Below are 26,629 nucleotides of genomic sequence, written 5' to 3'. Positions count from 1 at the left end.
ACATCTGCATTGGTCCATGAGAATCTTGGGGAGTAGTTATGGAAAGTAGGGAAATAGCTGATGAATTGAAGAGATATTTTGCATACATCTTTATTGTAGAGGACACAACTAACATTCTATAACGAATACTCCCCTAGGTATTTCTGTCAGTGCAATATTCAAAATCTGGTCTCACCACTATCCTATAAAATTGAAGCATAGCATCCTTACTTTTATGTTCAGTTCCTCTTGTAATTAAGGATAGCATTTCATTGGCTTTCTTGATTACTTGCTGTGTCTGCATATTAACTTGATGTGACTCCTGCACAAGAATACCCGGATATTTTTCCCATCATAATTCTGTAGTCATTTTCTATTTAAGCAGTTGTCTTGTTTTATCGTTCTTCCTGCCAAAGTGAATAACTGCACATTTTCCCACATTATACTGTTTACTGGATTTTTGCCCACTTACTTTATCCCTTCCACGACCCAATACAGATATGACTGGGATGATTTTTCTATTCTCTGAAATGAAGACAGAAGCAGAATATTATTTCAGTTCATCTGCTGTTTCCTTTATTATATACTTTATTATCATTCTCCCTACCTGGAAGACACTCTTTTTATAGATATTTAAATAGGAAAAAGTGAAAACTCTTGGTACCCTTATTTACATTTTTAGTTACCTTCCTCTGCTACTGCAGTTGCTTTCTTTTGATGAATCTTTTAGTCATTTTGTTAATGATTTGACTGCCATTTTACACAATTATATGCTTTTTCTTTTAAGTTTGATGCTTTCCTTAACATCTTTAGTTAACAAAGATAGTGAGTCCTCCCTTTGTAGGTTTTCTTTATAGTGAGATTATACTTATCGTGAGTGTTGAAATGTCCCATTAAATGTCTGTCACTGTGTTGCTATTGACCTATCTCCTAGCCTAGTGTCCCACTTCACTTCAGCTAGATAAGATTTCATGTCCATATAATGACCTTTTTTAAAAATGAAAAACACTTGTAATAAGCCCACTCTTCTCCCTTTCAAATTGGATATAAAATTCAATCTAATGCTACACAGAGGTACCTTCACTTTGAGGTCATTAATTAATCATCAATTCCAAGTTTAATATGCTTGCTGTTTGGTTGGTTCCAGAATGTGTTGGTTGATTCCAGAATATGCTGTTCTAAGAAACTACCTTGAAAGCATTTTATGTACTCCTCATCCAAGGCTACCATTGTCAATCTGACTTTTTTCAGTTCATGTGTACTTTAAATCAGGAATGATTGTTGCCATCCCTTTATCGCAAGCAAAAAATACTTCACATTCTGTGCTTCATGATACATTGTGGTCAATCTTAAGGGGCCTGTTAATCACCAGTGACTTCTTTCCCTTACTATTTCTCCTTGTCACTCAAACTGATTCTACATACTGATCTCCTTAGCCGAAATCATCTCTAATTATTGCGCCAAAACCATGCTTGCTTAACAATGCAACCCTTGCTTATCTAGATTTCAAATCCTGTTGAATGCCAAGATCAGTTCAGTAAACAGAACCCGATCTGTTTTGTCTTCCAATCATGTCTCTGTAGTGTGTATGCGGTCATATTTGTTGACTTCAATGTGTACAACCGATTTGTTTACTTTGTTATGAAAGCTAAATGCATACCTTTCGTATTGTCCTTTGCTGAACTGTAGCCCTAACCCTACCTGCCATTCTCTGAACATCACTCCGCATATCAGCATTTTGCTATCCTGCTTTGACTGTCCTGATTTGTTAAATCCATCCAAGCTTTTTATATCCTTCCACCCCCTGCCTGTTAAGTTCAAATCCCTTTCTCCTTCCTTAGTTATATGACAAATGGAACACCAGTGCCAGCATGGTTCAGGTGTAGACCACCCCAGTGGTGGTGCCAATGTCCCACAAAAAGGAACTTATTTCTCACACAGGTGTTTGAGCCACATGTTCATTTCTCTAATCTTAATTCTTCCATGCCAATTTGTACAGAATTCTGATAGTAATCTATTAGTTATTGTCTTTGAGGTTCTGCTTTTTAATTTTGTGTCTAGCTCCTCATGCTAAGTAGAAACTGCTGCATTGTCCTAACTATGTCATTGGTACTGATATATACACCACCCACTGGATCCTCCCTGTTCCCACTGCATGTTGTTCTCATCTTCACCATGGACATCTGATCCATGTACACATCCATCCGCCACGATGAAAGCCTCCAAGCCCTCAGTTTCTTTCTCTAATGCCGGTACTCTTCCACCGATACCCTCATCCGCCTGGCTGAACTAGTCCTCACCTTCAACAACCTCTCCTTCCAATCTTCCCCTTTCCTCTAAACCAAAGGGGTAGCCATGGGACCCAGCTATACCTGCCTTTTTGTCGGGTACGTGGAACAGTTCATCTTCCGCTGTTACACTGACACCTCCCCTACCTATTCATCTGCTACATTGATGATTGTATTCGCACCACCTTGTGCTCCCACGAGGAGGTCGAACAGTTCATCAACTTTACCAACACTTTCCACCCTGACCTCAAATTCACCTGGACCATCTCAGACACCTTCCTCCCCTTCCTGCACCTCTTCATCACCGTCTCTGGCAACCGACTAACCACAGGCATCTATTACTACCCACAGACTCCCACAGTTACCTAGACTACACCTCTTCCCCCTCTACCTCCTGTAAAGACGCCATCCCTTATTCCCAATTCCTCCATCTCCGCTGCATCTGTTCCCAGGATGACCAGTTCCACCTTAGAAAATCCCAGATGGCCTCCTTCTTCCAAGATCTCCATTTCCCTTCCCACATGGTTGATGATGCCCTCCAGTGCATCTCCTCCACTTCCCGCACCACCGTGCTTGAACGCCACCCCTCCCAACACAACAAGGGCCGAGCCCCCCTGGTCCTCACCATCCAGCCCATCAACCTCTGAAATACATCGCATCATCATCAGCCACTTCCACCACCTCCAAACAGACCCCACTACCAGAGATATATTTCCTTCCACACACCATCAGCCTTCTGGAGGGACCATTCCCACCACAACTCCCTAATCAGGTCCACACCCCTCCACCAGTCCACACACCACTCCTGGCACCCTTGCCTTGCCATGGCAGGAATTGCAAAACCTGCGCCAAAACCACTACCCTCACCTCCATCCAAAGCCTCAAAGGCTCCTTTCTCTGGTCTATATCAGGGAGACTGGACACCTTCTTGCAGATCATTTCAGAGAACATCTCTGGGACACCCGCATCCACCAACCCCACTGCCCCGTGGCTGAACACTTCAACTCCCTCTTGAAAAAGTTTATAGCCTGAAAACTTGTCCTTAAACATTTAGACTAAAATGTAATTTTGAATTATAGAACACATTTGCTGCACACTAGAAAATAGGCAGGCAGGGAGGGTAAGACAATTAAGAACATTTGCCTTAACATCAGTGAATGTGTATAAACAGGATACCGAGTGATAACATTCACTGTTGTTCCTTTGTGAAATTAATAACAATGTTTGATTCTGAACTCAAAATAAAACTCTATCAATTAACTTCTGTCCCGAATTATTGTCCTTCACTATTAACTGTCTAGTTCAGAACATGCAGTATTTTTGTTAACTTCTGAGGTTTGTGACAGTACAGCCTTTGTAAACTTGTATATAAAGGTAGTCTGTTTGAGATAGTATGGCAGAGTGGCTGGCCAGGGCTCTTGAAAGAGGAGTGATTCCGACTCACCTGGGTTAATACAATCCAGTTAGCTTGACTTACAGGTATCGGTGTCATGTTGTCACAGTGATGCTATTAATGAAGGGGATAATTAAAATTAAACTAAACTGTCTGTAAGAGTTTTTTAAATTACAGACTTCCAAAGAGTACGATCTCCGGGAAAAACCGAGAGAGGCTTACAGATTGAGTTCATAAGGAATTCCCTGGGCTGTCTCAAATCTGTACTTTAACACTCTCCCACTCAGTCAAGGACATTTAGGTCCTGGATCAATGTGTATTTAAACAGTTTCCTCATTTCCTCTCTCCCCACATTATCCCAGTCCTAAGCCTCCAACTTGGCATCGCCCTCCTGACCACCCTTCACCTTTCCCATCTATCCGCTCCACACCCCCCCCCCCCACCCCGATCTATCATCTTCTCCCTCACCTTCATCAACTTATCACTTTCTCAGCTACCTTCTGACCAATCCCATGCCTCTCCCATGTATCTCTCAGCCCCGTACCACAAGCCTCATTCCTGATGAAGGGCTTATGCCCAAAACGTTGATTCTCCTGCTGATCAGATGCTGCCTGACCTGCTGTGCTTTACCAGCACCACACTTTCGACTCTGATCTCCAGCATCTGCAGTCCTCACTTTCTCTCCAGACAATTAGAAAACCCAAGGCTTCTGCAATTCTCACTCTGGGTCTCGTTACCTGCCTGACCACTGTTCAAATCAGAAGACTGTCTCAAGGGATGTGGTTGCCTCCTAGAATAAAGTCTGAGTTGCTCTAGCATTCTCTGATCTAACATCATTTGTGGAGAGAGAAACAGTTTATCCAGCATTCTCAAGTGTTTCAGGTTTCCAGCATTTTGTTTTTATTTTTACAGAATAAAATGTCCTCCTTGTTAATGTGCCATGTGTCTTTAGCTTGACTTCAATTCAATAAACCTGAGCTGGGGTTTTTGACCTGCAAATATTTGCTGCAAATGTATTTGGTCTGGATCACATTAGAAGCTCCTAAATTCTGCAGTTGCAATACATCACGTGCCCTGCCATTTTGAATATGCTTTAATCAATAATAATTCTTAATTATAAGAAACCATTTCATTGTTTAATTATTTCCAGTAAACTTTACAATAAAAATAAAGACATAAGCAGTTTTAAAAAATATTGTTATATAATACTGATAAATTCTGACCTGAATTACCAAACATTCGTATGCAGATACAGCAACTGATTTGGAATGAACATTTGGAAATGTTCTTTTCTATTATAAAGGAAATGATGTTTTGCATCATTTCTATGGAGTTTTTGTGAGGCCATATCTGGAATGTTATGTACAATTTTGGTCTCCTTATTTAAGAAAGTATAAAAGTATATCAGTCAGTTAAAAGAAAGTTCACTAAACTAATAGCTGGGATCTGGGCATTATCTGAAGAGGAAAGGTTGGACCAGCTGTTGTTCAGAAGAATGACAGATGATCTTATTGAGATATGTAAGAGTCTGGAGTCCAAGACAGGTGTTAGAAATACATATATATTTATAGATTATGTAAATTGGAAAATGGAACTGTTTTGATGTACTGATTTGAAGACGATTTATGGTGTGATTTCTTTGAAAAGAATCAAGAATTGAGAACTGAGATATTTGTTGCTCTCTAGAAAAGCAAATAATTTTTGAAAAAGGAAAAGAGAGAAGGGATTGTTTCTATGGCGTCAATGGTGTTTGGCAAACCAACTTGAAGAGAAATCCTAGGATTTATGCTGCTGTCATCCAGCAACATAGAGTCATAGAATCATAGAGATGTCCAGCACGGAAACAGACCCTTCGGTCCAAAAAGTCCATGCCGACCAGATATCCCAACCCAATCTAGTCCCACCTGCCAGGACGCGGCCCCTATCCCTCCAAACCCCTCCCGTTCATAGATTCATCCAGCTGCCTTCCAAATGTTGTACTAGCCTCCACCACCTCCTCTGGTAGCTCATTCCATACATGTACCACCTTTGTGTGAAAAAGTTGCCCCTTAGGTCTCTTTTATATCTTTCCCCTCTCACCTTAAGCCTATGCTCTCTAGTTCTGAACTTCCCTACCCCAGGGAAAAGACTTTGTTCTATTTGTTCTATCCATGCCCCTCATGATTTTATAAACCTCTATAAGGTCACCTCTCAGCCGACGATGCTCCAGGGCAAACAGCCCCAGCCTATTCAACCTCTCCCATAGCTCAAATCCTCCAACCCTGGCAACATCTTTGTAAATCTTTCCTGAATCCTTTCACGTTTCACAACATCCTTCCGATAGGAAGGAAACCAGCATGGTACGCAATATTCCAACAGTGTCTGGATTAGTGGTGCTGGAAGAGCACAGCAGTTCAGGCAGCATCCAAGGAGCTTCGAAATCGACGTCGATTTTGAAGCTCCTTGGATGCTGCCTGAACTGCTGTGCTTTTCCAGCACCACTAATCCAGAATCTGGTTTCCAGCATCTGCAGTCATTGTTTTTGCCCCATATTCCAACAGTGGCCTAACCAATATCCTGTACAGCCACAGCTGCAACATGACCTCCCAACTCCTGTACTCAATACTCTGATCAATAAAGGCAAGAGCACCAAATGCATTCTTCACTATCCAATCTACGCGCAACTCCACTTTCAAGGAACTATGAACCTGCACTCCAAGGTCTCTTTGTTCAGCAACACTCCCTCGGACCTTACCACTTAGTGTATAGGTCCTGCTAAGATTTGCTTTTCCAAAATGCAGCACCTTGCATTTATCTAAATTAAACTCCACCTCTCAGCCCATTGGCCCATCTGATCAAGATCCCGTTGTAATCTGAGGTAACTATCTTCACTGACCGCTACACCTCCAATTTTGGTGTCATCTGCAAACTTACTAACTGTACCTCTTATGCTTACATCCAAATTATTTATATAAATGACAAAAAGTAGTGGACCCATCACGTATCATTGTCGCACTCCACTGGTCACCGTCCTCCAGTCTGAAAAACAACCCTTCCCCACCATCCTCTGTCTTCTACCTTTTGAGCCAGATTTGTATGCAATTGGTGAGTTCTCCCTGTATTCCATGAGATCTGACCTTGCTAACCAGTCTCCCATGGGGAACCTTTTCGAATGCCTTACTGAAGTCCATGTAGATCACGTCCACAGCTCTACCCTCATCCTCTTTTTTACTTCTTCAAAAAAACTCAATCATTTGTTAGACATGATTTCACACGCACAAAGCCATGTTGACTATCCCATATCAGTCTTTGCCTTTCCAAACACATGTACATCCTCCAACAACTTGTCCACCACTGACTTCAGGCTCACTGGTCTATAATTCCCTGGCTTGTCCTTACCACCCTTCTTAAACAGTGGCACTATGTTAGCCAACCCCCAGTCTTCCGGCACCTCACCTGTGACAATCAATGATACAGATATCCCAGCAAGAGGCCCAGCAATCACTTCCCGAGCTTTCCACAGAGTTTACGGTATAACTGATCAGGTCCTAGGGGTTTTTCCACTTTTATGCATTTCAAGACAGCCAGCACTTCCTCCTGTATAATATTGAGATTTTTCAAGATGTCACCACTTACTTACAGCATCTGCACTTCTAATTTGTGTTTTGTCACAAATTTGCAAGCTGTTAGCTTTCTCTCGATGTGGTCACTTGCACATCAGGGAGACAGAACGCCAACTCGTGGAGCAGTTCAGGAAAAACCTCTGTTCCACATGCACCAAACTCCACTGCCCTGTGACCAACCACTTTAACTCCCCCAAAGACAAGCAAATCCTGGGCTCCCTCCACCATCAAATCAAAGCCACCCACCCAGTCGGGACCCTAAAACCACACTGCATCAACATTGACTTCACCACTTTCCAAATCTTCCCTCCCCTCACCTGATCTTAGATCCAACCCTCCAACTCAACACTGCCCGCTTGACCTGTCCTACCTGTCAATCTTCCTTCTCACTATCCGCTCCACCCTCCTCACCTACCTATCATAATTGCCTCCCACCTGCATCCATCTATCACCATCCCACCTACCTTCTCCCCCCCGCCCCACCTCCAACTCCCTATTTATCTCGCAGCCCCCTTCCCCCTCCACATTCCTGATGAAGGGCTTATGCCCGAAATGTTGACTCTCCGACTTCTTTGATGCTGCCTAACCTGCTGTGCTTTTCGAGCAGCACACTTTTGACTCTGTATCTCCAGCACCTGCAATCCTCACTTTCTAGTGGTAAGGGGAAAATATCTCCCATTTTCTCTCTGAGTAAAAGATAACATTCCAAAGAAAACTAACTAAAGAGATAGATAAATGACGGATTTTCTCGGACAAAAGCAGAAATGACTGGAGAAACACAAGTATGGCAGCATCTGTGGAGAGAAAGCTGAGTTGATATTTTGAGTCTTCTTCAGAGGATCTGTGTATAAATATGTATGTGGTGTTAAGATAAAGGGGTGTATATAGTTTAATTCTGCAATATAGCTTAGCTGACCAACTTTGTCAATCGTTTCTTGTCTGAATAATAGATTTGTTTTTAGCAAGCAAGTTTTTAAAATATTCCTGAAGAAATCTGGTGAATGTCTCTTTTGGTTTAGTTAACAATAATGATGATGTTACTTTGAACTTTCCATTTTTAAGTTTCAGAACACTTTGGCTCATGGATAATTTGGAATCTGAAAAGTAGCACAACTGTTTGTCAAAGTGATGTTAGACATACAAAACTATCTATTAAGGAAGTTTATCTCACATTTATGGATTATGATGTAGCATTTAAGTGAAGAATTTGGAATAATTGATGCAAACACAGCATGCTGCATAAACTCAACATATCTGTCACCATTTGCAGAAAGAGAAACAGTTAATTTTTTGAGTCTGGTATGACTTCTTTGGAACTCCTTCAATATATGTGACGAATGTATTGGGATTGCTGAAATAAACGATATGAAGGCTAAAAGTGTGGTGCTGGAAAAGCACAGCAGGTCAGGCAGTATCTGAGGAGCAGGAGAATCAACATTTCAGGCATAGGTTCTTCATTCCTGAGGAAAGGTTTATGCCTGAAACATCAATTCTCCTTCTCGGATGCTACCTCTCCTGCTGTGCTTTTCCAGTGCCACACTTTTCAATTATTATCTCCAGCACCTTCAGTCCTCACTTTCTCCTATATGAAGGCTAAGTGATAAACTACAGAGGGCAGGAGGTTTACACCGATAATTGATAATATGTGGATGAATGGCCTGTTGGAAGGCCGTAATGTATTAGAGGAGGATAGAGCACTGCAGAATTTTATTTGTGACATTGTGGCTCAAGGACAAATTAACACATCTCAAAAAGGAGAGCTGGGTGTGGTGTGCAATAGCAATACATTCCAGAATTGAAAACTGAAATTGGAAATGGGAGAAGTTGGAGCAGCTGATTTGGCTTTTAAAGCTGGATTAGTGACAGCAGTTGTGAAAGGTGAGGTGGTGGAAGTAGAAAAATCAGGGTTTGATTGTTTGAATCCCAGTAGGTATTTATAAATTCAAATATGTCAACGTTATAATATCTAAAGGTAAACAGATGTCTACAGGTGAACACAAGATATTTGTGACCAGTGCTCTTTTATTATTTACTTTTCAGCTGCCAAGAATTCAAGGGAAAATTCTATCAGATCAATTGTTCATAGATTTTTAAAATACAGAAGACAGCAGGATTCCCTTGACCCATCTATTTTTTCTTGAAATGTGTCACATGCAGCTGTGTACAGCCGGTACAGCCTACAACTAATTTGTGCAAGAAAAATTAAATCAAGAGATAAATTATTTCATGATTGCTGATTCCCAATAGACTGTGGTATCAGTTTGAAGAAAATATATGATAATTGGTTTCAGACCATGTCAGACACACAATTCCCTCTACTAATGGCTGTTATGGTAGTGCTAGGCCTCAAGGGTGAGAGAAAAAAACTGAAAATAGCCCTGTGCTTGGATTGACAGTGTGGATAAAGTATGTAGGAAATGAAGTGGCAATAAATATAATCCAAAGGGAAATGTGCTTCAGTTGGGGTTTAATGTATCAACTTAAAATCTGGCAGTATGCCATATGATGATTGTTTACTTATTTCAACATCTGCATCTGTTCTGTCTTGAAGACGGCATTATGGCATTCAGTTTTGTGCAGGCAAAATAATGAAATTATTAATACCATTAAGGGATTTTCACATTTAATTTATTCAATATTAGTCAAGCCATGTAAGCAAAATCAAATATTAGAAATCTAAAATTAAGAATTAGAAACTTGCAGGAAGTCAGTTGTAAACAAAAAGATAAAATCATATGCTGAATAGAACCTTTTATTAGGTCAAAGCACCACATGGAGAAGAAGTGAAGAAGTTCAGATACATGTTCCTTCAATAGTATTTTTAAATTAAATTCAATTAATCGTTTCAAAATTTTAAAAAAATTGTTTTTATCATCTCCAAATGCAACCTAATGAAGATATTTACAGTATATTTGGGACAAAAACAAACCAGACCTGAACACTATGGGTGAATATGTCAAGGCCAGACATCAAAAAGACAGCTCAATGAAACAGTGAAATGCAAGCAGAACAGAACACTTCTTGGATCTTGAACTGAATCTAAGTGGTGTCACGTGCAGGTAAGGTGGTGAAGAAAGCGTTGGCATGCTTGATTTCAATGGTCCGTGCATTGAGTGTAGGAGTTGGGATGCCATATTGTGGCTTTACAAGACATTTGTGAGGCCACTTTCAGATTATTGCATACAATTTTGGTTTCACTACTATAAATGAAATGTTGTTAAACTAGAAAGGGTACAGAAAAAATATTTAAAAGGATGTCACAGGGACTGGAGGGATCGAGCTTTAAGGAGAGGCTGGGACTTTTCTCCCTGGAGTGTCAGAGGCTGAGGGGTGACCTTATAGGTATTTATAAAATCGTGAGGGGGCACAGATAAGATGAATAGCCAAGGTATTTTCCCAAGGTGAGGGAAGTTCAAAACAAGAGAGTATAGGCTTGGGGTGAGAGGGAAAGTTTTAAAAGAGACCTGAGGGGCAACTTTTTCAAGCAGAGGGTGGTACATGTATGGAATGAGCTGACAGAAAAAGTGGCAGAGGTAGGTACTGTTGTAATATTTGAAAGACATTTGGAGAGGTACATAAAGAGAAAAGGTTGAGAGGGATATGGACCAAAAACAGGTAAATGGGACTCGTTCAGTTTTGGAAACATGGTCAGCGTGGACAAGTTGATCGAAGGGTTTACTTCCTTGCTACATGACTCGATGATTGTGAGAAGCGTGACATTATTTTCTGAAGCTTTGTGAACAAAATTGTTGGGGAGAACAGGGTCTAGTAAGAAAGAGGAACTGAAGGAAATAAGTATTAGTAATAAAATGCTATTGAGGAATTTGATGAGATTAAAAGCTGATAAATCCCAGGACTTGATCATCTACATCAGAGTGTACCGAAAAGAAGTGACTCGAGGCCTGGGCAGTGTGGTTAGCACTGCTGCCTCAGCGCCAGGGATTCCAACGTTGGATGACTGTCGTTGTTTAGTTTGCACATTCTCCTCATGTCTTTGTGGGTTTGCTCCAGGTGTTCGGGATTCCTTCCACAGTCCAAAGATGTACATACTAGGTGGATTGGCCATGCTAAATTACCCTGTTGCGTCCAGGGCTGTGTAGTTAGGTGGATTAGCCATAGTTACAGAGATAGGAGGGGGGGTCTAGATTTGATGCTCTTCGGAGGGTCCATGTGGACTCTTTGGGCTGAATGGTCGTCTTCTATACTGAAAAATGTGTTGCTGGAAAAGCGCAGCAGGTCAGGCAGCATCCAAGGAGCAGGAGAATCGATGTTTCGGGCATAAGCCCTTCTTCAGGAATCTGCCCGAAACGTCGATTCTCCTGTTCCTTGGATGCTGCCTGACCTGCTGCGCTTTTCCAGCAACACATGTTTCAGCTCTGATCTCCAGCATCTGCAGTCCTCACTTTCTCCTTCTTCTATACTGTATGGATTCTTTCATTTAAGAAATAAGGATGTATTGATGGCCATCTTTACATATTCTGTAGAGTGTCAAAGAATTCCTTTGGATTGGAGGAGAGCTTATGCAAGCCCACTATCTGAAAAAGGAGGTGGAGAAAATAGAGGGAACTATAGACTCTGTATCCTGACATCAGTAGTAGGGATAATGCTGGAGTCCATTATAATGATTTAAGTGCAAAACACTTGGAAAACAGTGACAGAATATGACAGGGCCAGCATGGATTTATGAAAGACAAATCATACTTCACAAATCTGGCATGTTTCAAAGATATAACTGGGAGAGTTGATAAAGGGGATCCTTCAAATGGATGTAGTTCATTTGGACTTTTAGAAGACTTTCAGTAAGGTCCCATGTAAAAGATTAACATGATGAATTTTAATATAATTAAGTGTGAGGTTAGCTATTTCAGTCTGAAAAAGAATAGACCAGGGTCTATTTTAGAAGGTTGAAACTTTATTGCTGGAACAGCACAGCAGGTCAGGCAGCATCCAGGGAACAGGAGATTAGCAAGATAATATTTCGAGTCTGGCGATTCTTCATCAGAACTGTTAACAGCTCAGGAAAGGTGGTAATATATTGAAGTGACGTTTGTGGGAAGGGGTTGGTCTTGCACAAGGTGACTTACTTGCCGATTTACTTCCTCCAACCTCAGTATCCAAGGCCTCAGGCACACCTTCCAGGTGAAGCAGCAGCTTACCTGCACTTCTCTCAACTCATTTATTTCATTCACTGCTCAGAATGTGGTCTCCTGTATATCGGGGGAGATGAAACACAGATTTGATGACCGCTTTGCTGAACACCTACACTCTGTCTGTAAAACATGACCCAGAGTTTCCCACTGCCTCCACTTCAACACACCACTGTGTTCCTACACCAACATTTCTGTCCCAGATCTGTTGCAGTGTTCCTTAACGCAAGTTCAAAGAACAACACTTCATTTTCCACTTGCTCCTGCTGAACACTCTCCGCTCATTCCTGAAGAAGGGCCTGTGCCCGAAACGTCGAATCTCCTGTTCCCTGGATGCTGCCTGACCTGCTGTGCTGTTCCAGCAATAAAGTTTCAACTTTGATCTCCAGCATCTGCAGACCTCACTTTCTCCTCTATTTTAGAAGGCACAAAGTTAAATACAATGGATGTCTAATGAGATTTTGGGTTGTAGGTGCATAGCTCTTTAGAATACCATGAATAGGTGCAGAAAATTGTCAACAAAGCAAATGGAATGCTGGCCTTCATATCTAAGGGGTTGGAATTTAGAGATGCATTTCGTATGCTGCAGTTACAGTTGGACCCTAGTTAGATCCAAATTAGAGTACTATGAGCAGATCTGGGCACCACACCTTAGGAGGGATTTTATTGCCCTGTTTTGGCTCTGAAGGGAGTTCAACACAAATTGGCATGATACCTGAATTTCAGAATTTTCAATTCATTTTTCTTTTCTTTCATTCATTTATTGGATGCTGGTGTGACTGGCTAAGCTAGCATTTATTGCCCATCCCTAAGGGCAGTTAATAATCAACCACATTGCTGGGTCAGGAGTCACATGTAGGCCAGACCCAGGCAAGGATGGCAGTTTCCTTGCCTAATGGATATTCGTGAACCAGATAGATTTTTCCGATAATCGACAACGGATTCATGGTCATCATTAGACTCTTAATTCCATATTTACAAGGAATTCAAATTCCACTCCCTGCTGTGGCAGGATTCAAAACCAGGTTCCCAGAACCAAGAGACCTGGGTCTCTTGATTAATATTCCTGTGATAATTCCACGAGGCCATTGCCTCTCCTTAAATTACAAGAGATGAGACAAATTAGACCTTTATTCTCTAGAATTGAACAGTTTAGGGGATAATCCAGTCAAGGTCTTCAGGATATTAACAGAGAAAGACAGGGTAGATAAAGTTAAACTATTTCACTGGTTGAAGAATCTAGAACTCGGGGCATAGTCTTAAGAATTTTGGCCAGGCCATTTAAAAGAAATGTTACAAAAAAACACTTCTACATGCTAAGAGTAGTGGAGGTTTGGAACTGTCTTCCTCAAATAATGATCAGTGTTAAATTCAATTGCTAAATTTAAATCTAAGATATACAGAGATAGGCATATGGAGTGAGGCCACAGTTCAGTCATAATCTTTTTGAATGATGGAGCAGGCTTGAGGGATTGAATGGTCTACTTCAGTTCCTTTTCTCCCATGTTTTGTGTTTCCATGAATCTACCTCAAATACTTTGGATTTTGAAGTCTCAGCTGTTCCAACCGCATATAACGCAAAATTTAGCAAAAATTTTAGATAATCCAAGATTTGATGTAATACCAACAATGTCACAGTGAATGGTGAATAGACATTTGATGAAGTGGTGTACCTAGGTGTCAACAGTATATAAGTGGATGTGATCCCTATCTTGGTGGATGAAATCGGCTGCTCCTCGCTTGCTGCCTGAACTGCTGTGCTCTTCCAGCACCACTAATCCAGAATCTGGTTTCCAGCATCTGCAGTCATTGTTTTTACTCACCTGGATGAACTCAGCTGTCCATTGACAAGGTAAGTTGTTGCCTTGGGTCTTCATGAATGATTAGAAGGAAGCTTCTCCCAATCATCAATGTCACGCTTCAAGGAGAGTTCCTTTGACTTTTTTGTATTTATTTATCTTCCCCAGGAATACTTGCCATTGGAAAGCTTTCAAAGCAAGACCTGGTGGGGAAGATGCTTTTCAGCCAGCTCATCATAATGTCCATTTCATCACTGTTAGTTTTGCAGGTGCTTAATCTGAATTCTTGTAGAGCTGGCTTCAAAATAGCCAATAGTGATTTTTCACAGTGTTCCCAGAGGATCAAGAGAATGCGGCAGAGTCAGTGTTGGAGTAATTTCTGAGGAATTCTTGTGATTTGCAGGTCTCATTGCAGTACAGAAGTGTCATGATGACAATTGTTCTGTATACGGGACTTTCTGTTGTCTTGCAGTGGACTCTGTTGTTAAATATTTGCTGCCACAGTTTGTAGAATGCTGAGCTGATGTAGCCAATCCAATGTTGGACCTCCTTGTCAATGGTGGTCCTTTTGGGAGAGTGTCTTCTGAGGAAGTGCACAACATATTCTAGAATCTCTCCTTCAACATTTTATGAGAGTTACAATATTTGATCAGGGTCTAGGTTTTTTGGTGACCTTCTAGGACAGGTTGACACTCATAATTACAGGAGTGTAAAGATTAAGATGGCTTGCAAATTTGCTCATTGGTGAGTAATGATGTTGTGGTCATCTGTAAATTATACTGTTAAAAGGCATCTTGTAGATAAGGACAAAGTGGGGGCCAAGGATTGATTTTTGGATAATTTGGATGTCCAAAATCCAAGTATGCAAACAGTTGGAAGAAAATCATTGGTGGAGTTGCAATGGCTACATTCTGATAAGTAACAGCGAAATTGAGTAGGGACAAATGATGGAGTTAGTTGATATTATTAGATGTGTCATCGGTATCAAAGTGGATTAGGAAATGTAATAGAAAGGGACAAAGTGGCAGAAAACATTTCTCACTGGCAGTGTTGTACTGGGAAGGCCACAAATTTGATTGGAATGTTCTGCAGACAGGAAGGGGAAGAATAATTATAAATTTCTAAAGGAGCATTTACAAAAATTTTGAAGCTGAGATATTTTATGCAAGGCCTGTGCCATTTTTATACTACCTGACTTGAATATCATCTTTTTAAGATGACAAATTGAACTCAATACATGGGGTATGTATTGTAAACCAATCTGTAAGGGAGAAATTGACATTAAAATAGAGGAGAAAGTGAGGACTGCAGATGCTGGAGATCAGAGCTGAAAATGTGTTGCTGGAAAAGCGCAGCAGGTCAGGCAGCATCCAAGGAGCAGGAGAATCGACGTTTCGGGCATGAGCCCTTCTTCAGGAATTAAAATAGAGGATTCAGACTTACTTTCCTAATCCCATTGGTCACAATGATAATTGCTTATTCTGGTTGAGTGGCTAATGTGACTGCTGGAAATGGACATTGTCCACATAAATTTATGCAAATTTGCATCCAGTAGGCTGGGCACATTTTAATCCAGCATAAGCAGGAAAGCCATCATGTCTTTCTTTTTAGGTGAAGGCAATTGACAGTTGTCAGTAGGTGAAGAGGCCTTCTAAGTGCAAAATTCCATTTTAGAAAAAAAAACCAGGAGAAACCTTGTCCTTCTGACTTGAAAATGCAATTCCAATTCCTATGGAATTGCATTTTCAAGTCAGAAGGACAAGGTTTCTCCTTTTTTTTTCTAAAATGGCATATTTGCACTTAGAAGGCCTCCATGTTCCTTCCTGCTGCACCAAATTCCACTCCCACCAAACAGGCAGTGCTACTTTCTGCCACTTTCAGGCAGTGAGCTAGTCAGTGGCATGCAGGTTATACATGGGATTTAAAACAGTGAAGGCATCAAATTTAATCTGCAAGTATGTTTGCATTTGGTTATTTTTTTGCTCATTTGAAACATGTCAAGTATAAAATCAAGCCCATAGAACTCAACAGTGAAATGTAACAACTCAATGAAAAGTTTGATGATGAAATTATCTTATTATTCAGTTCAGAATTTGTTAATTACCAGCAGTTGGAAACTGTGTCCTTAGAGGAGCAAGTTTTATTGAATATAATATCATTTAAGCAGTGAAACATGATGTTATAAGATAAGTAACACTGCAGCCTTTACTTTAAAAAGCATGTCCTTCTTCATCTGTGCATTTAACATTAGTAATCTGCTGGGGTTAACATATTTGTGAATTCATTTTGATCCTTATCACTATCCATAAAATTTATAATATGTTTTGTATTTAGTCATTCCATCAACATAATCACATTCAAATTAAACAAACCTTCTCCTTTGACCTGCAAAGCTGATTTCTCCAATGCTCTTTTTGTGTAGAGTCAGAACAAATGCATGACAATAGGGGAGTGATTTATTTTCAGATGAGTTGTAGATTCATAGAGATGTACAGCATGGAAACAGACCCTTCGGTCCAACTCGTCCATGCCAACCAGATATCCCAACCTAATCTAGTCTCATTTGCCTGCACATGGCCCATTTCCTTTTAAACCCTTCCTATTCACATACCCATCGAGATGTCTTTTAAATGTTGCAATCATACTAGCCTCCACTACTTCCTCTGGCAGCTCATTCCATACGTGCACTACTCTCTGCGTGAAAAAGTTGCCCCTTAGGTCCCTTTTATATCTTGCCCCTCTCACCCTAAACCTATGACCTCTAGTTCTGGCCTCCCCCACCCCAGGGAAAAGACTTTGTCTATGTGCTCTATCATGCTGCCGCCTCCTCCCCACCCCTGACAAATGCTCGAATGCAAGGAATAGTACAAGTCTGAATATTTTTCTGGTCTTTGTAATTAAAGTTTATAATTGAAATGTTATAATATTTTTGACTAGTGTAATATAATTTGTTTTTCTTCTTTAATACATGTTTTATTCTTTGTTTCGAAAATACACATGTAGACTTTTGTCTGTGTGTTTACAGAATGTGTTTGGTAACAGATTGCCAACATTTTAAAACAAAACAAAGTTAGGGTTTATCAAGCCAGGCTTTATCCTAGGATCTGATTTGTCCTATGTAATTTCAGTTTACATTATAACAACTTTCTATATCCCTTTGTGAATTAACAAGTCTACTTTGTGTCTAATACAATTCATCACATACTCTGTGCCCTTAATATTAAAGCTGAGACTATAATATGTTTTTTAACTGATCTCTCTATCTCTCCTTCCACTTTTATTAACTATGGATGTATACACCTGGATCTCTCTGTTCCTGCATACCCTTTTACTGTAGTGCCCTTTGTTTTAGTCTATTTCTCCAAGTTCTTTCTACCAAAATGAAATACCTCATACTTCTCTGCATTCATTTTTGACCTCCCAGTATGGGTGGGTAGAAGACATGGGTTGATGAGCCACTGGAGGTAACTGAGGGTTTTCGTTGGTATGCATTGTCATTGGAGCAAGTGGAATGAATGAGAGGGTGAAGATTTGCAAATAATCAAAAGTTTTGAACCACCTCAAGTAAGGTCTTAGCCATTTACTCACATAGCAGCTTGACACAGAGGGATAGCAGATTAAAGCTATCCTGCAAGACAACAGCTATCCTAATCATATCATTACTCACTACACATCACAAAAACCCATAAATGGGCTAAATGCCACATCTTTCAGTCATGAAAAAACTCCAGCTGAAACACTGGCATCGACCTAGAAAAATGGAAAATTGCCTAACTACCCTATCCACAGAAAATGACATGAATCCAGTTCATTTTCAATCATAACTAAGTATGCGCATTGAGGCTTTGGTCAAAACCTTGAACCTAGACTTGAATTAATTTGGTGAAACAGGTGTATGCTATGTTTGGCTTTTGAGCATTTGCATTGTTATCTTAGAGTTCCTTAGTTCTGTATAGAGTGTGTATAATGTTCTGACTACATCATATTGACCTTGAAACGTCAACTCTGTTCCTCTCTCAATAGACACTGCTACGTTTTTGCAGCATTCTCTGTGTTTGTTTCTGTACTGTGTGAATAGTATTATTAATGGAAGTATTATTAATGAGTCATTGGTTGTATTGTATTGAGGTCATGCTGAAGGTCTGTAGGGGAAAGTGTTCAAATGGAGGATATGAGGGGCCATTGAAGATGGGTAGAGGGTCATGAAGCCAGAACAGCTGGTACAGGTGATGGAGGGACATGGGTTGGCATTTTTTAATTCATTCACGGGATGAGGGCATTGCTGGCTAAATCAACATTAATTGCCCATCCTGAATTCCCAGAAGGCAGTTAAGAGTCAACCACAGATCTGTGGGTCTGGAGTCACGTGTAGGCCAGACCAGGTAAGGTTGGAAGTTTCCTATCCTAATGGATATTAGTGAACCAGATGGTTTATTCCGACAATCGATAATGATTTTGTGGTCATCATTAGACTTCTAAATCTAGACTTTTTGGATAAAAATTCCACCATCTGCCATGGTGGGATTCAAACCAAGGTTCCCAGAATATTACCTGGGTTTATAGATTAACATTCCAGTGATAATATCACTAGTCCATCACCTCCTCTATATGGCCACTGAGGATAACTGAAGGGTATTGGTTGGTATGCATTATCATTGGGGTGAGTGGGATGGAAAAACATTACTCTTGAAACCCTTGCTAATCCCTTTGTTAAAATGTGGTTGAAGGTGTGTCAAATGCCACACAATTGCATTACTAACAGTAACGTTATGACTATTTATTATTTTTAAGTGTAATTTACCAATTTACATTTTCTTCATTTACTTTCTTTGACCAGTTCCACGGGAAGAGACTAAGAGGGGAAGGAACTTGTGTCTTAATGCACATCAGCTCAGATGCCTTTCCCATTTGATGAAAATTCTCCTTCATATGGAAAAGCGAATGAAGGAACTAGCTTCTGAGGTCTTTTTGGGAAACCCTTCCACACAGCATGGTAGAAATGTTCGAGGTAAAGCTTATCAATATCTAATAAATTTAGAATGATATGATTTCCTTATTTTTCATTACAGGATTATAACATTCTTATTTATATTTTTGCAAGTATGGCTTTTTTTTTTGCTCCTCCCTCCCTATTTTACCTGACTTGTGAACTATTGTATCTTGAAGCATGGGTGGACAAACTAATCTTGTTCCATCTTTGGAAGATAAATGAAAATAGCATTAGGAAACATTGTGCCATGAAACTCTAGCAATATAATAAACATGTTTAAATATACTGATAACCGTTTGCAGAAAGTAACTTTAAAATCACAGTGATGTGATAGGTCTGTTCGAAGATATTTTCAATTGACTTCTTGCATGTTGTTGAGAGCTAAAGTAATCAGATGTACACGATCTGCTGTGGCAGCAGTGAGCTGTACAAATCATACGGGATCTGATTGGTGTGGAACACATTATTCTCTCAACAACTAACACACAGGAAAACAGGAATGGGGTTTCCTAGAAAACAGCACATGTGCACATTTGTACCTGTGTGGTGTACACCTTTGTTCCTGTCTGTGCAGTGTTGCCTGGTCTCAAATTGTTTCACCAACTCTTGCCATTGGACAAAGACATCTGTTGATGAGGACTGTCATAATCTGTGTACAAAAGCCACTCCACCTTAAAAGAACTATGCTGAGGCACCTTTCATTCCCTCAAAATGAAGGTTGAGACCTGGAAGATCAGGGTTCTCACTGATAATCCCGACAGCGACAAACCTGAACATTGCACTGCTTTCATAGGCCAGAATCTCTAGCACAATGACATCAATACTATTATCCTGAGTGAGACAAGGTGGTCACGACAGACTCAGCTCAAAGACAAAAGTTGACAAGTACACCTTTTTCTCGAAAGTTACATGAGAAAAAGAACACTGATTTCACCATGGTGAGCTGAAAATAAAACAAACTAACTGACTAGCCTTGTGGGACAAATGAAAGCCTCATGACCTTAAGGCTCACCCAAAACAAGATCAAGTTCACCACTGTTGTCAGTGCATGATCCCAACTGTAGAATTAACAGATGAGACTCAGAGAGAAATTCTTTGATTGTCAGTGTCCCCTCTGCCAAAGGGAGACAAGCTGATTCTTCTTGATGATCTTAACACCAGAGTTGAGGAGGGACACAAAGCTCTGGAAAGGCATGATTGGCAAGGTAGGCAGAGAGAAAGTAAATGCCAATGGAGTCCTTCTCCTGACAATACCTGGAGTAGGCCTGATCATAACAAGCATCCTATTGCATCAAAGAGACAATTCCAAGACCTCATGGTAGCACCCTCACTCTAAACCATTGCTACCTTCTTAATTACATCATTGTATAAGCAAGAGATTATGGGGATAACACAGGAAAGTGGAGTTAACGATAATCATATTCGCCATGATCTTATCAAACGGTGGAATTGGACACGATGGGCCAAATGGCTTATTTCTGCTCATATTTCTCATAGTTTTAAGGAAATGCAATTCCAGTGGATTTAAGGATACAAATCCAGGAAGAAAGACAAACTCAGCCTGCACCTCAATGCCTAGTCTGCTCTTGAATAAACAGCAACTGTGATGAGATTCTCGGTTTCTTGACTAGTTTGATGACAATGACAAGGAGATCCAGGAGTTACTAAAGCATAAGCACAAGAAATTCCTGTACTGGAAGCACCAACAAAACCCAAGGGAAAGAAATCAGATCTTCAGACTAATAAAGACCAAGGTCCAAGAAAACAACTGCGAACTAAAGATTTGCTGTAGGTGAAAAGAATGCACAAAGTCTATCAAATTGCTAACAGCCATAAAAGGCTTGGATTTCTAGCATAGTTGCCACCGTCTGTAGCCCAAGCATCCAAGGATATTCCCCACTGAACTGGGTAGCTTATCAAGAACAGAGATGCAGTCATTGCTTGTGGGAATGAACACTTTGAGGATCTCCTCAATTGGGATTCCATCTTCAATATGAGTGCCCTTGGTTTCATCCCACAGCTCGACAGTCATCTCCATCTTTGCAAAACCCCAGCCCAAAATGATGTTGAAAAGCAACAAAACAACTAGTGCAGCTGGAAACTCTACTGAAATACTGAAGTATGGCAGAGAATCACTCTTAGCAAAAACTCATGACCTTATTTCCCTCATTTGAAAGGAGAATAGCATTTCAGAGGATCTTAGATGCAGATTCTGCTAAATTTGTGTTGATCCTGCTTTGAATATTTAGTCACATCAGGGTCAACAACTTTGGAAGGGTCATCCTTAGACCCAAGGACAGCCTAAGAAGACTGACAAAGTTCTAAGTATTCAAATTTGCATTTAGATAACAGATTTAAAAATGGCTTTTGCATATTTTTACCATCAGCATATTAAAAATAGTGAATGTGTCTAACACTATCAAAAATGACATTGAAATTTCTTATGTCAATTTTGTGAATTAAAAATCGCATTTAAAATTGTTAACATTTGCTTTAAATATCAGTTAGATGAAGCCATGATCAGCTGCAACATTTGTTAAAAGATCTATTGTTATAATAGCTGCAGAATATACTAACAGTGTAATGTATTAACAATAACAATATTATAGGAGTACGAGTGAATATAATGCCTTACTTCAAGTTACATACTACGCATCAGTGTTTTTTTATCCTTCTTAAAAACACTTCATCAGTTCAGCAAAATGTATTTTTTACATGAATACAATAATGACTAAAACAAAATAATGCTTACAATTTAATGTAATTGTTGCAAAGGCACTCTCACAGTTTTCTGAAAATCACCTTGACAAACCTTAGCAGTCTTGAAAGAATGAGACCTGGATCTTGTCTGACCTTCAAAGGCAAAGAAAATTGAGCAGGATGCAAACAAGTAGTCAATCTATAATTTTTAACATCATCACCAAAAGTTGAAATGACTTTCCCTCTCCCACTATGTACAACATCAAAAGAGATTAACTCTTATTTTGAATCTGTTGGAATCTATGAAATGTCATTTATTGTTTCATTTTATTTGATATGATATACAGTAAACTTATACGCTATTACTTATTAATAGGAATGGAATTTTTGTCTTTGCTGTCAAATACATCACTGTTGTCCGCATTACTGATCAACAAACATATGTAGCTTTTGCATACAGCTTCATTATTAATAAAAGTAATGCACTACACTTGTGTAGCATGCTTAAAAAATATACTGAAATAGTGTTTCTCTGAGGCTGCATGTTTTTGCAATATAATTTACCCCAAATCTGTCTATTCATTTATAGAAGATTAGAGAATTTCTGGCTCAAATTATATACATAGCAAATCAGTTTCTGTGCAAGTTTTTCAAAAAGAAATACATGAAGCTAGCCCTATCCCCAGAGTGAAAAAATATCTTGCAAGTCCTAAGTGACCAGCCCTTTATGTTGAAACTGTGCCTACTTGTTCTAGCTTCCCAAGCTGGGGGTACAGTACTATTTATGCTATCAAGTCCCTTCAGAAATTAGGATGATTCAATGAGATGGTCTATCATTCTTCTAAACGTCAGAGACTGCGGACCAATTTGTTCTACCTCTCATCAGAGGACAGCCTGTCAACAGGATACGATCTAGTGAACATTCACTTGATCATTTCTAATGCCCTATATCCTTCCTTAAAAGTGCATTCACAATCCCAGATGAAGTCTTATCAAAACCCTGTACTATTGAGAAATACTGAATACCCAGCAACTCACTATTGTATATCAGTGAAACGAGAAAATGATTCTGCACAGTTTAGTATGTTCCTTTCAACTGATTGAAATCAGATTATACTTTGTTTGTAGATTAGACGCTCTGATTTTGAATATTTATTTTTTCAGCTTTGCTCATTTTCAACTGTAATAAAATATTATATAAAATAACCACTTAAACATGTAAATGAATATTTTAATGAAAAGAAAACGATGTTCTAACTTCGCTGATTATGATGGTTCATGATGGATTTTCCACTAATATGCAAATAGATTTGATATTAAACTTGAATGAAAGTGTCAATTCAGAAACCTATGTCAATTTTGTCTGTAGTGTTGGCTGCTGTTGTCCAATGCACAAACTCTACACAACTATTTAGAATAGAAGATTTTTAAAACTGTTAAGTGATATTTAAAATCAGATGCAAAATACTTTTCTTACCTGACTGAACCAAGCAATATTTGTGTATACAAGTGTCATTTGTATGATTGTAGTATGGCCATATTTACCAGTGCAGTCGTATTTGATCTCTTAGGAGTGCTAAAGAAGACCCTAGCAAACATTGATGGGCCATCAGAGATGAACAAAGCTAACATCCAAGCCGATCAATTACTACTTTTGACTGAGGTAATGCAAGTCTTGTATTAATTTTTATAAATTTAGCAAAATAATCACTATAATACTTTAGCAAGTTTTGAGAAAACTTGTAGCTCAGGTTGAATTTCTGCATGTAGGTTTGCTCATTGAGCTGGAAGGTTCATTTTCAGACGTTTCATCACTATACTAGGTAACATTTACAGTGAGCCTCTAAATGAAGCACTGGTGGTGTAGCCCGCTTTTTTTCCTATGTTTGAGTTTCCTAGGGTTGGTGATTTCATTTCCTGTGGTGACATCATTTCCTGTTCTTTTTCTCAGGGGTGTTAAATAGGATCCAAGTCAATGTATTTGTTGAGAGTGTTCCGGTTGGAACTGACCGACCAACTAACTGGAATTCTATCAACAAACACATTGACTTGCATCCTATTTACCACCCCCTGAAGATGTTACCTAGTGTGGTGACAAAATGTCTGATAACAAACCTTCCAGCTCAGCGAGTAAACTTACATCCAGAAGTATAATACTTTATTTATTCCTAAGATCTTGAAATTTTCAGCCAGAAAGCCACTGTCATTTTTGGTAGACAATGGCTTAAACAGATGATCCCTAAAATTTTTTTGTAATAAGATGACATAATTGTTTGTTGACACATTTACAGAATTCACCAACATTGGTTTCAGACTTATTAAAACCGTTTATTTGCATTTTCTTGTAATTTTAGTTTCTTCTAGATTTTGGCTCTTTTAAAATGAGACTTTATGTTTTAACTGTGACTTTATTGCCTGTTCATATTGTAGTCTATTTCCCTTCAATGTGGTTGGCGAAATGCTTTCAAGAGCCTCGGATATTCTGCAGCCCTTTGTATGAAAGTGGCCATTGAAGATACATGTTCAAGATGCCTTCAACAAGAAAAAAAGCAATATATATCAAGTAAAGGCTTATCAACAAGCACTTGCCCAATGCAAGCTACGTGGGATCAGTGCATGGAGGAAGAGCAACCTAAAAAAGTTGTAAAGGTAACACCAGCACAACATCATGTAGACATACCAGGAAAAGTTGTCAAGTGTAGTAGAGGCATGTCACAAAAAGACTTACAAAGCAGCTATTTTGAGTTCTTGAATAACTATTATTTTTAAAAGAATCTAACAATTCTGTTACAAAGATGTGTCATCCACAATACTTTTTTAATAATTGGTTGGATATATATATCTTTTTGAAAGGATCAGTTTGAAAAGTAAAAGACACTTTGGCTTTTGTTGTATTTGTCGAAAGCAAACTGCTTGAATTGAGACGAGATAAAAACAATGACTGCAGATGCTGGAAACCAGATTCTGGATTAGTGGTGCTGGAAGAGCACAGCAGTTCAGGCAGCATCCAAGGAGCAGCGAAATCGTGTTTCGGGCAAAAGCCCTATTCCTGATGAAGGGCTTTTGCCCGAAACGTCAATTTCGCTGCTCCTTGGATGCTGCCTGAACTGCTGTGCTCTTCCAGCACCACTAATCCAGAAGATGCTTGAATTGAGACACTGAGTCTACAACAGTTTCAGAAAGCAGTCACATGATCCAGTTTATGGGGTTTGGAGAAATATAAGTTTTAAATACAGTCAGGCAGAACTTGTCACAGAGGCAATAACTGCTGCCCTTCCTTTCTCTAAAATCCTTCTCGTCAAGGGGTGGTATTTGATTTAATTTGATTTATTGTTGTCACATGTACCTGAGTACAGTGAAAAGTTTCATTTTACAAGCAGTACATGCAGATACAAACATTCCGGACATATCGATCATAGAATTTTTAGAAAAAGTGAAGCATGCAAGGTTACGCTTGCACAGGAGGTGCATTTGAACGATATTTGATTTAAAATTAGAGAGTTCATTTAGCAGTCTAATAACAGCAAAGAGGAAACTGTTCTTAAACCTGTTAGCAAACGTGTTCAAGCTTCTGTATCTGGGGATTAATCAGTGTTCAGTCCCATTAATTACTCCAGCACATTTTTATACTAATACTAATTTGTTCTCCATTATGAATTCTCTTATTTCAGATTGTTAGTGACCTGCATTTGTCATCACTAATCTCTTTTACATACTTATAGAAGTTCTTGCAGTCCACTTTAGTGGCCCTTGCAAGTTTACTCTGATTCTCTATTTTTCCTTTCTTAATCAACCTCTTCATCCCCCTTTGTTGAATTCTAAACCACTTGCAGTTCTCAGGCTTGCTACTTTTTGAGCAACTTTATATGAATCCTCTTTGGATCTCGTACTATCCAGTTGTTTTGGTAACCATAGTTGAGCCATTTTTCCTCTTGTGTTCTTTTGCCTGAAAAGAATGTATAGTTGCTGCAATGAATTGATTTGTTCCTTAAATATTAACCATGACCTATCTAGTGTTTTAACTTTCAACGATGCTACCTAGTCTATTGCAGCTACCTCACTCCCTCATACCTTTGTACTTACCTTTTTATAGATTTAGGATGCTAATTTTGGATTGGACTATTTCATTGTCTTTCTGAATGAAGAATTTGATCATGTATGGTCACTTTTTTTGAAAGGACCTATTACAACAAAATTATTAATTAACTCCTTATCATTACACAAATCTAGACCTAGGGCAGCCTGCCCCCACCCCCCTCCCCTACCCCCACCCCCACTCAGACTTCATTCCAAAACTTAATTGATCTAAAAAGCCATTTTGTACAGTTTGCAGGAATTCAGCACCCATAGGTGTGCCCAGTCTATATGTAGATTAACATCATCCATGATTGTTGCAGCACCATTGTGTGCTTTTCTAATTTTCTGTTGATTGACATCCCCTACCTACCATTATTAATTAGAGACCTATAGCCAACTCCCATTAAGGTTTTTCACCTTTGTTTCTTAATTCCATCCAGATTAATTCCACATTTAGATTTCCTCCGACAATGTCCTTTCTTGCTATCGCACTGGTCTAAATTTTTCAATCCTGTCTGGTCTTCCGAAAGATTAAATGCCCTTGGTTGTTCAGTTTCTAGCCTTGTTCGTCCTACAAGTATGTCTCCTATTAGCAGTTACATTGTACGTGTGTGTAACCATTTGTGCAATAAATTCACCTATCTTATTGCGATG

The 26,629-nt window shown here is 39.4% G+C and overlaps 1 protein-coding gene across 1 annotated transcript in view; it reads left to right on the top strand.

Moving 5' to 3' along the window:
* kiaa0825 (KIAA0825 ortholog) overlaps positions 1 to 26,629 on the top strand; it is a 403,994-nt gene that overhangs the window by 49,376 nt on the left and 327,989 nt on the right. The window contains exons 5-7 of the mRNA XM_043709384.1: positions 19,046 to 19,216; positions 23,470 to 23,561; positions 24,329 to 24,547. Of these exons, the coding sequence (XP_043565319.1) occupies positions 19,046 to 19,216; positions 23,470 to 23,561; positions 24,329 to 24,547 (482 nt within the window). The remainder of the gene's footprint in view (positions 1 to 19,045; positions 19,217 to 23,469; positions 23,562 to 24,328; positions 24,548 to 26,629) is intronic.

Source organism: Chiloscyllium plagiosum, chromosome 2, assembly GCF_004010195.1.
Source record: "Chiloscyllium plagiosum isolate BGI_BamShark_2017 chromosome 2, ASM401019v2, whole genome shotgun sequence".
NCBI classification, from domain to species: domain Eukaryota; kingdom Metazoa; phylum Chordata; class Chondrichthyes; order Orectolobiformes; family Hemiscylliidae; genus Chiloscyllium; species Chiloscyllium plagiosum.
This window is presented reverse-complemented; position numbering and strand designations above follow the sequence as displayed.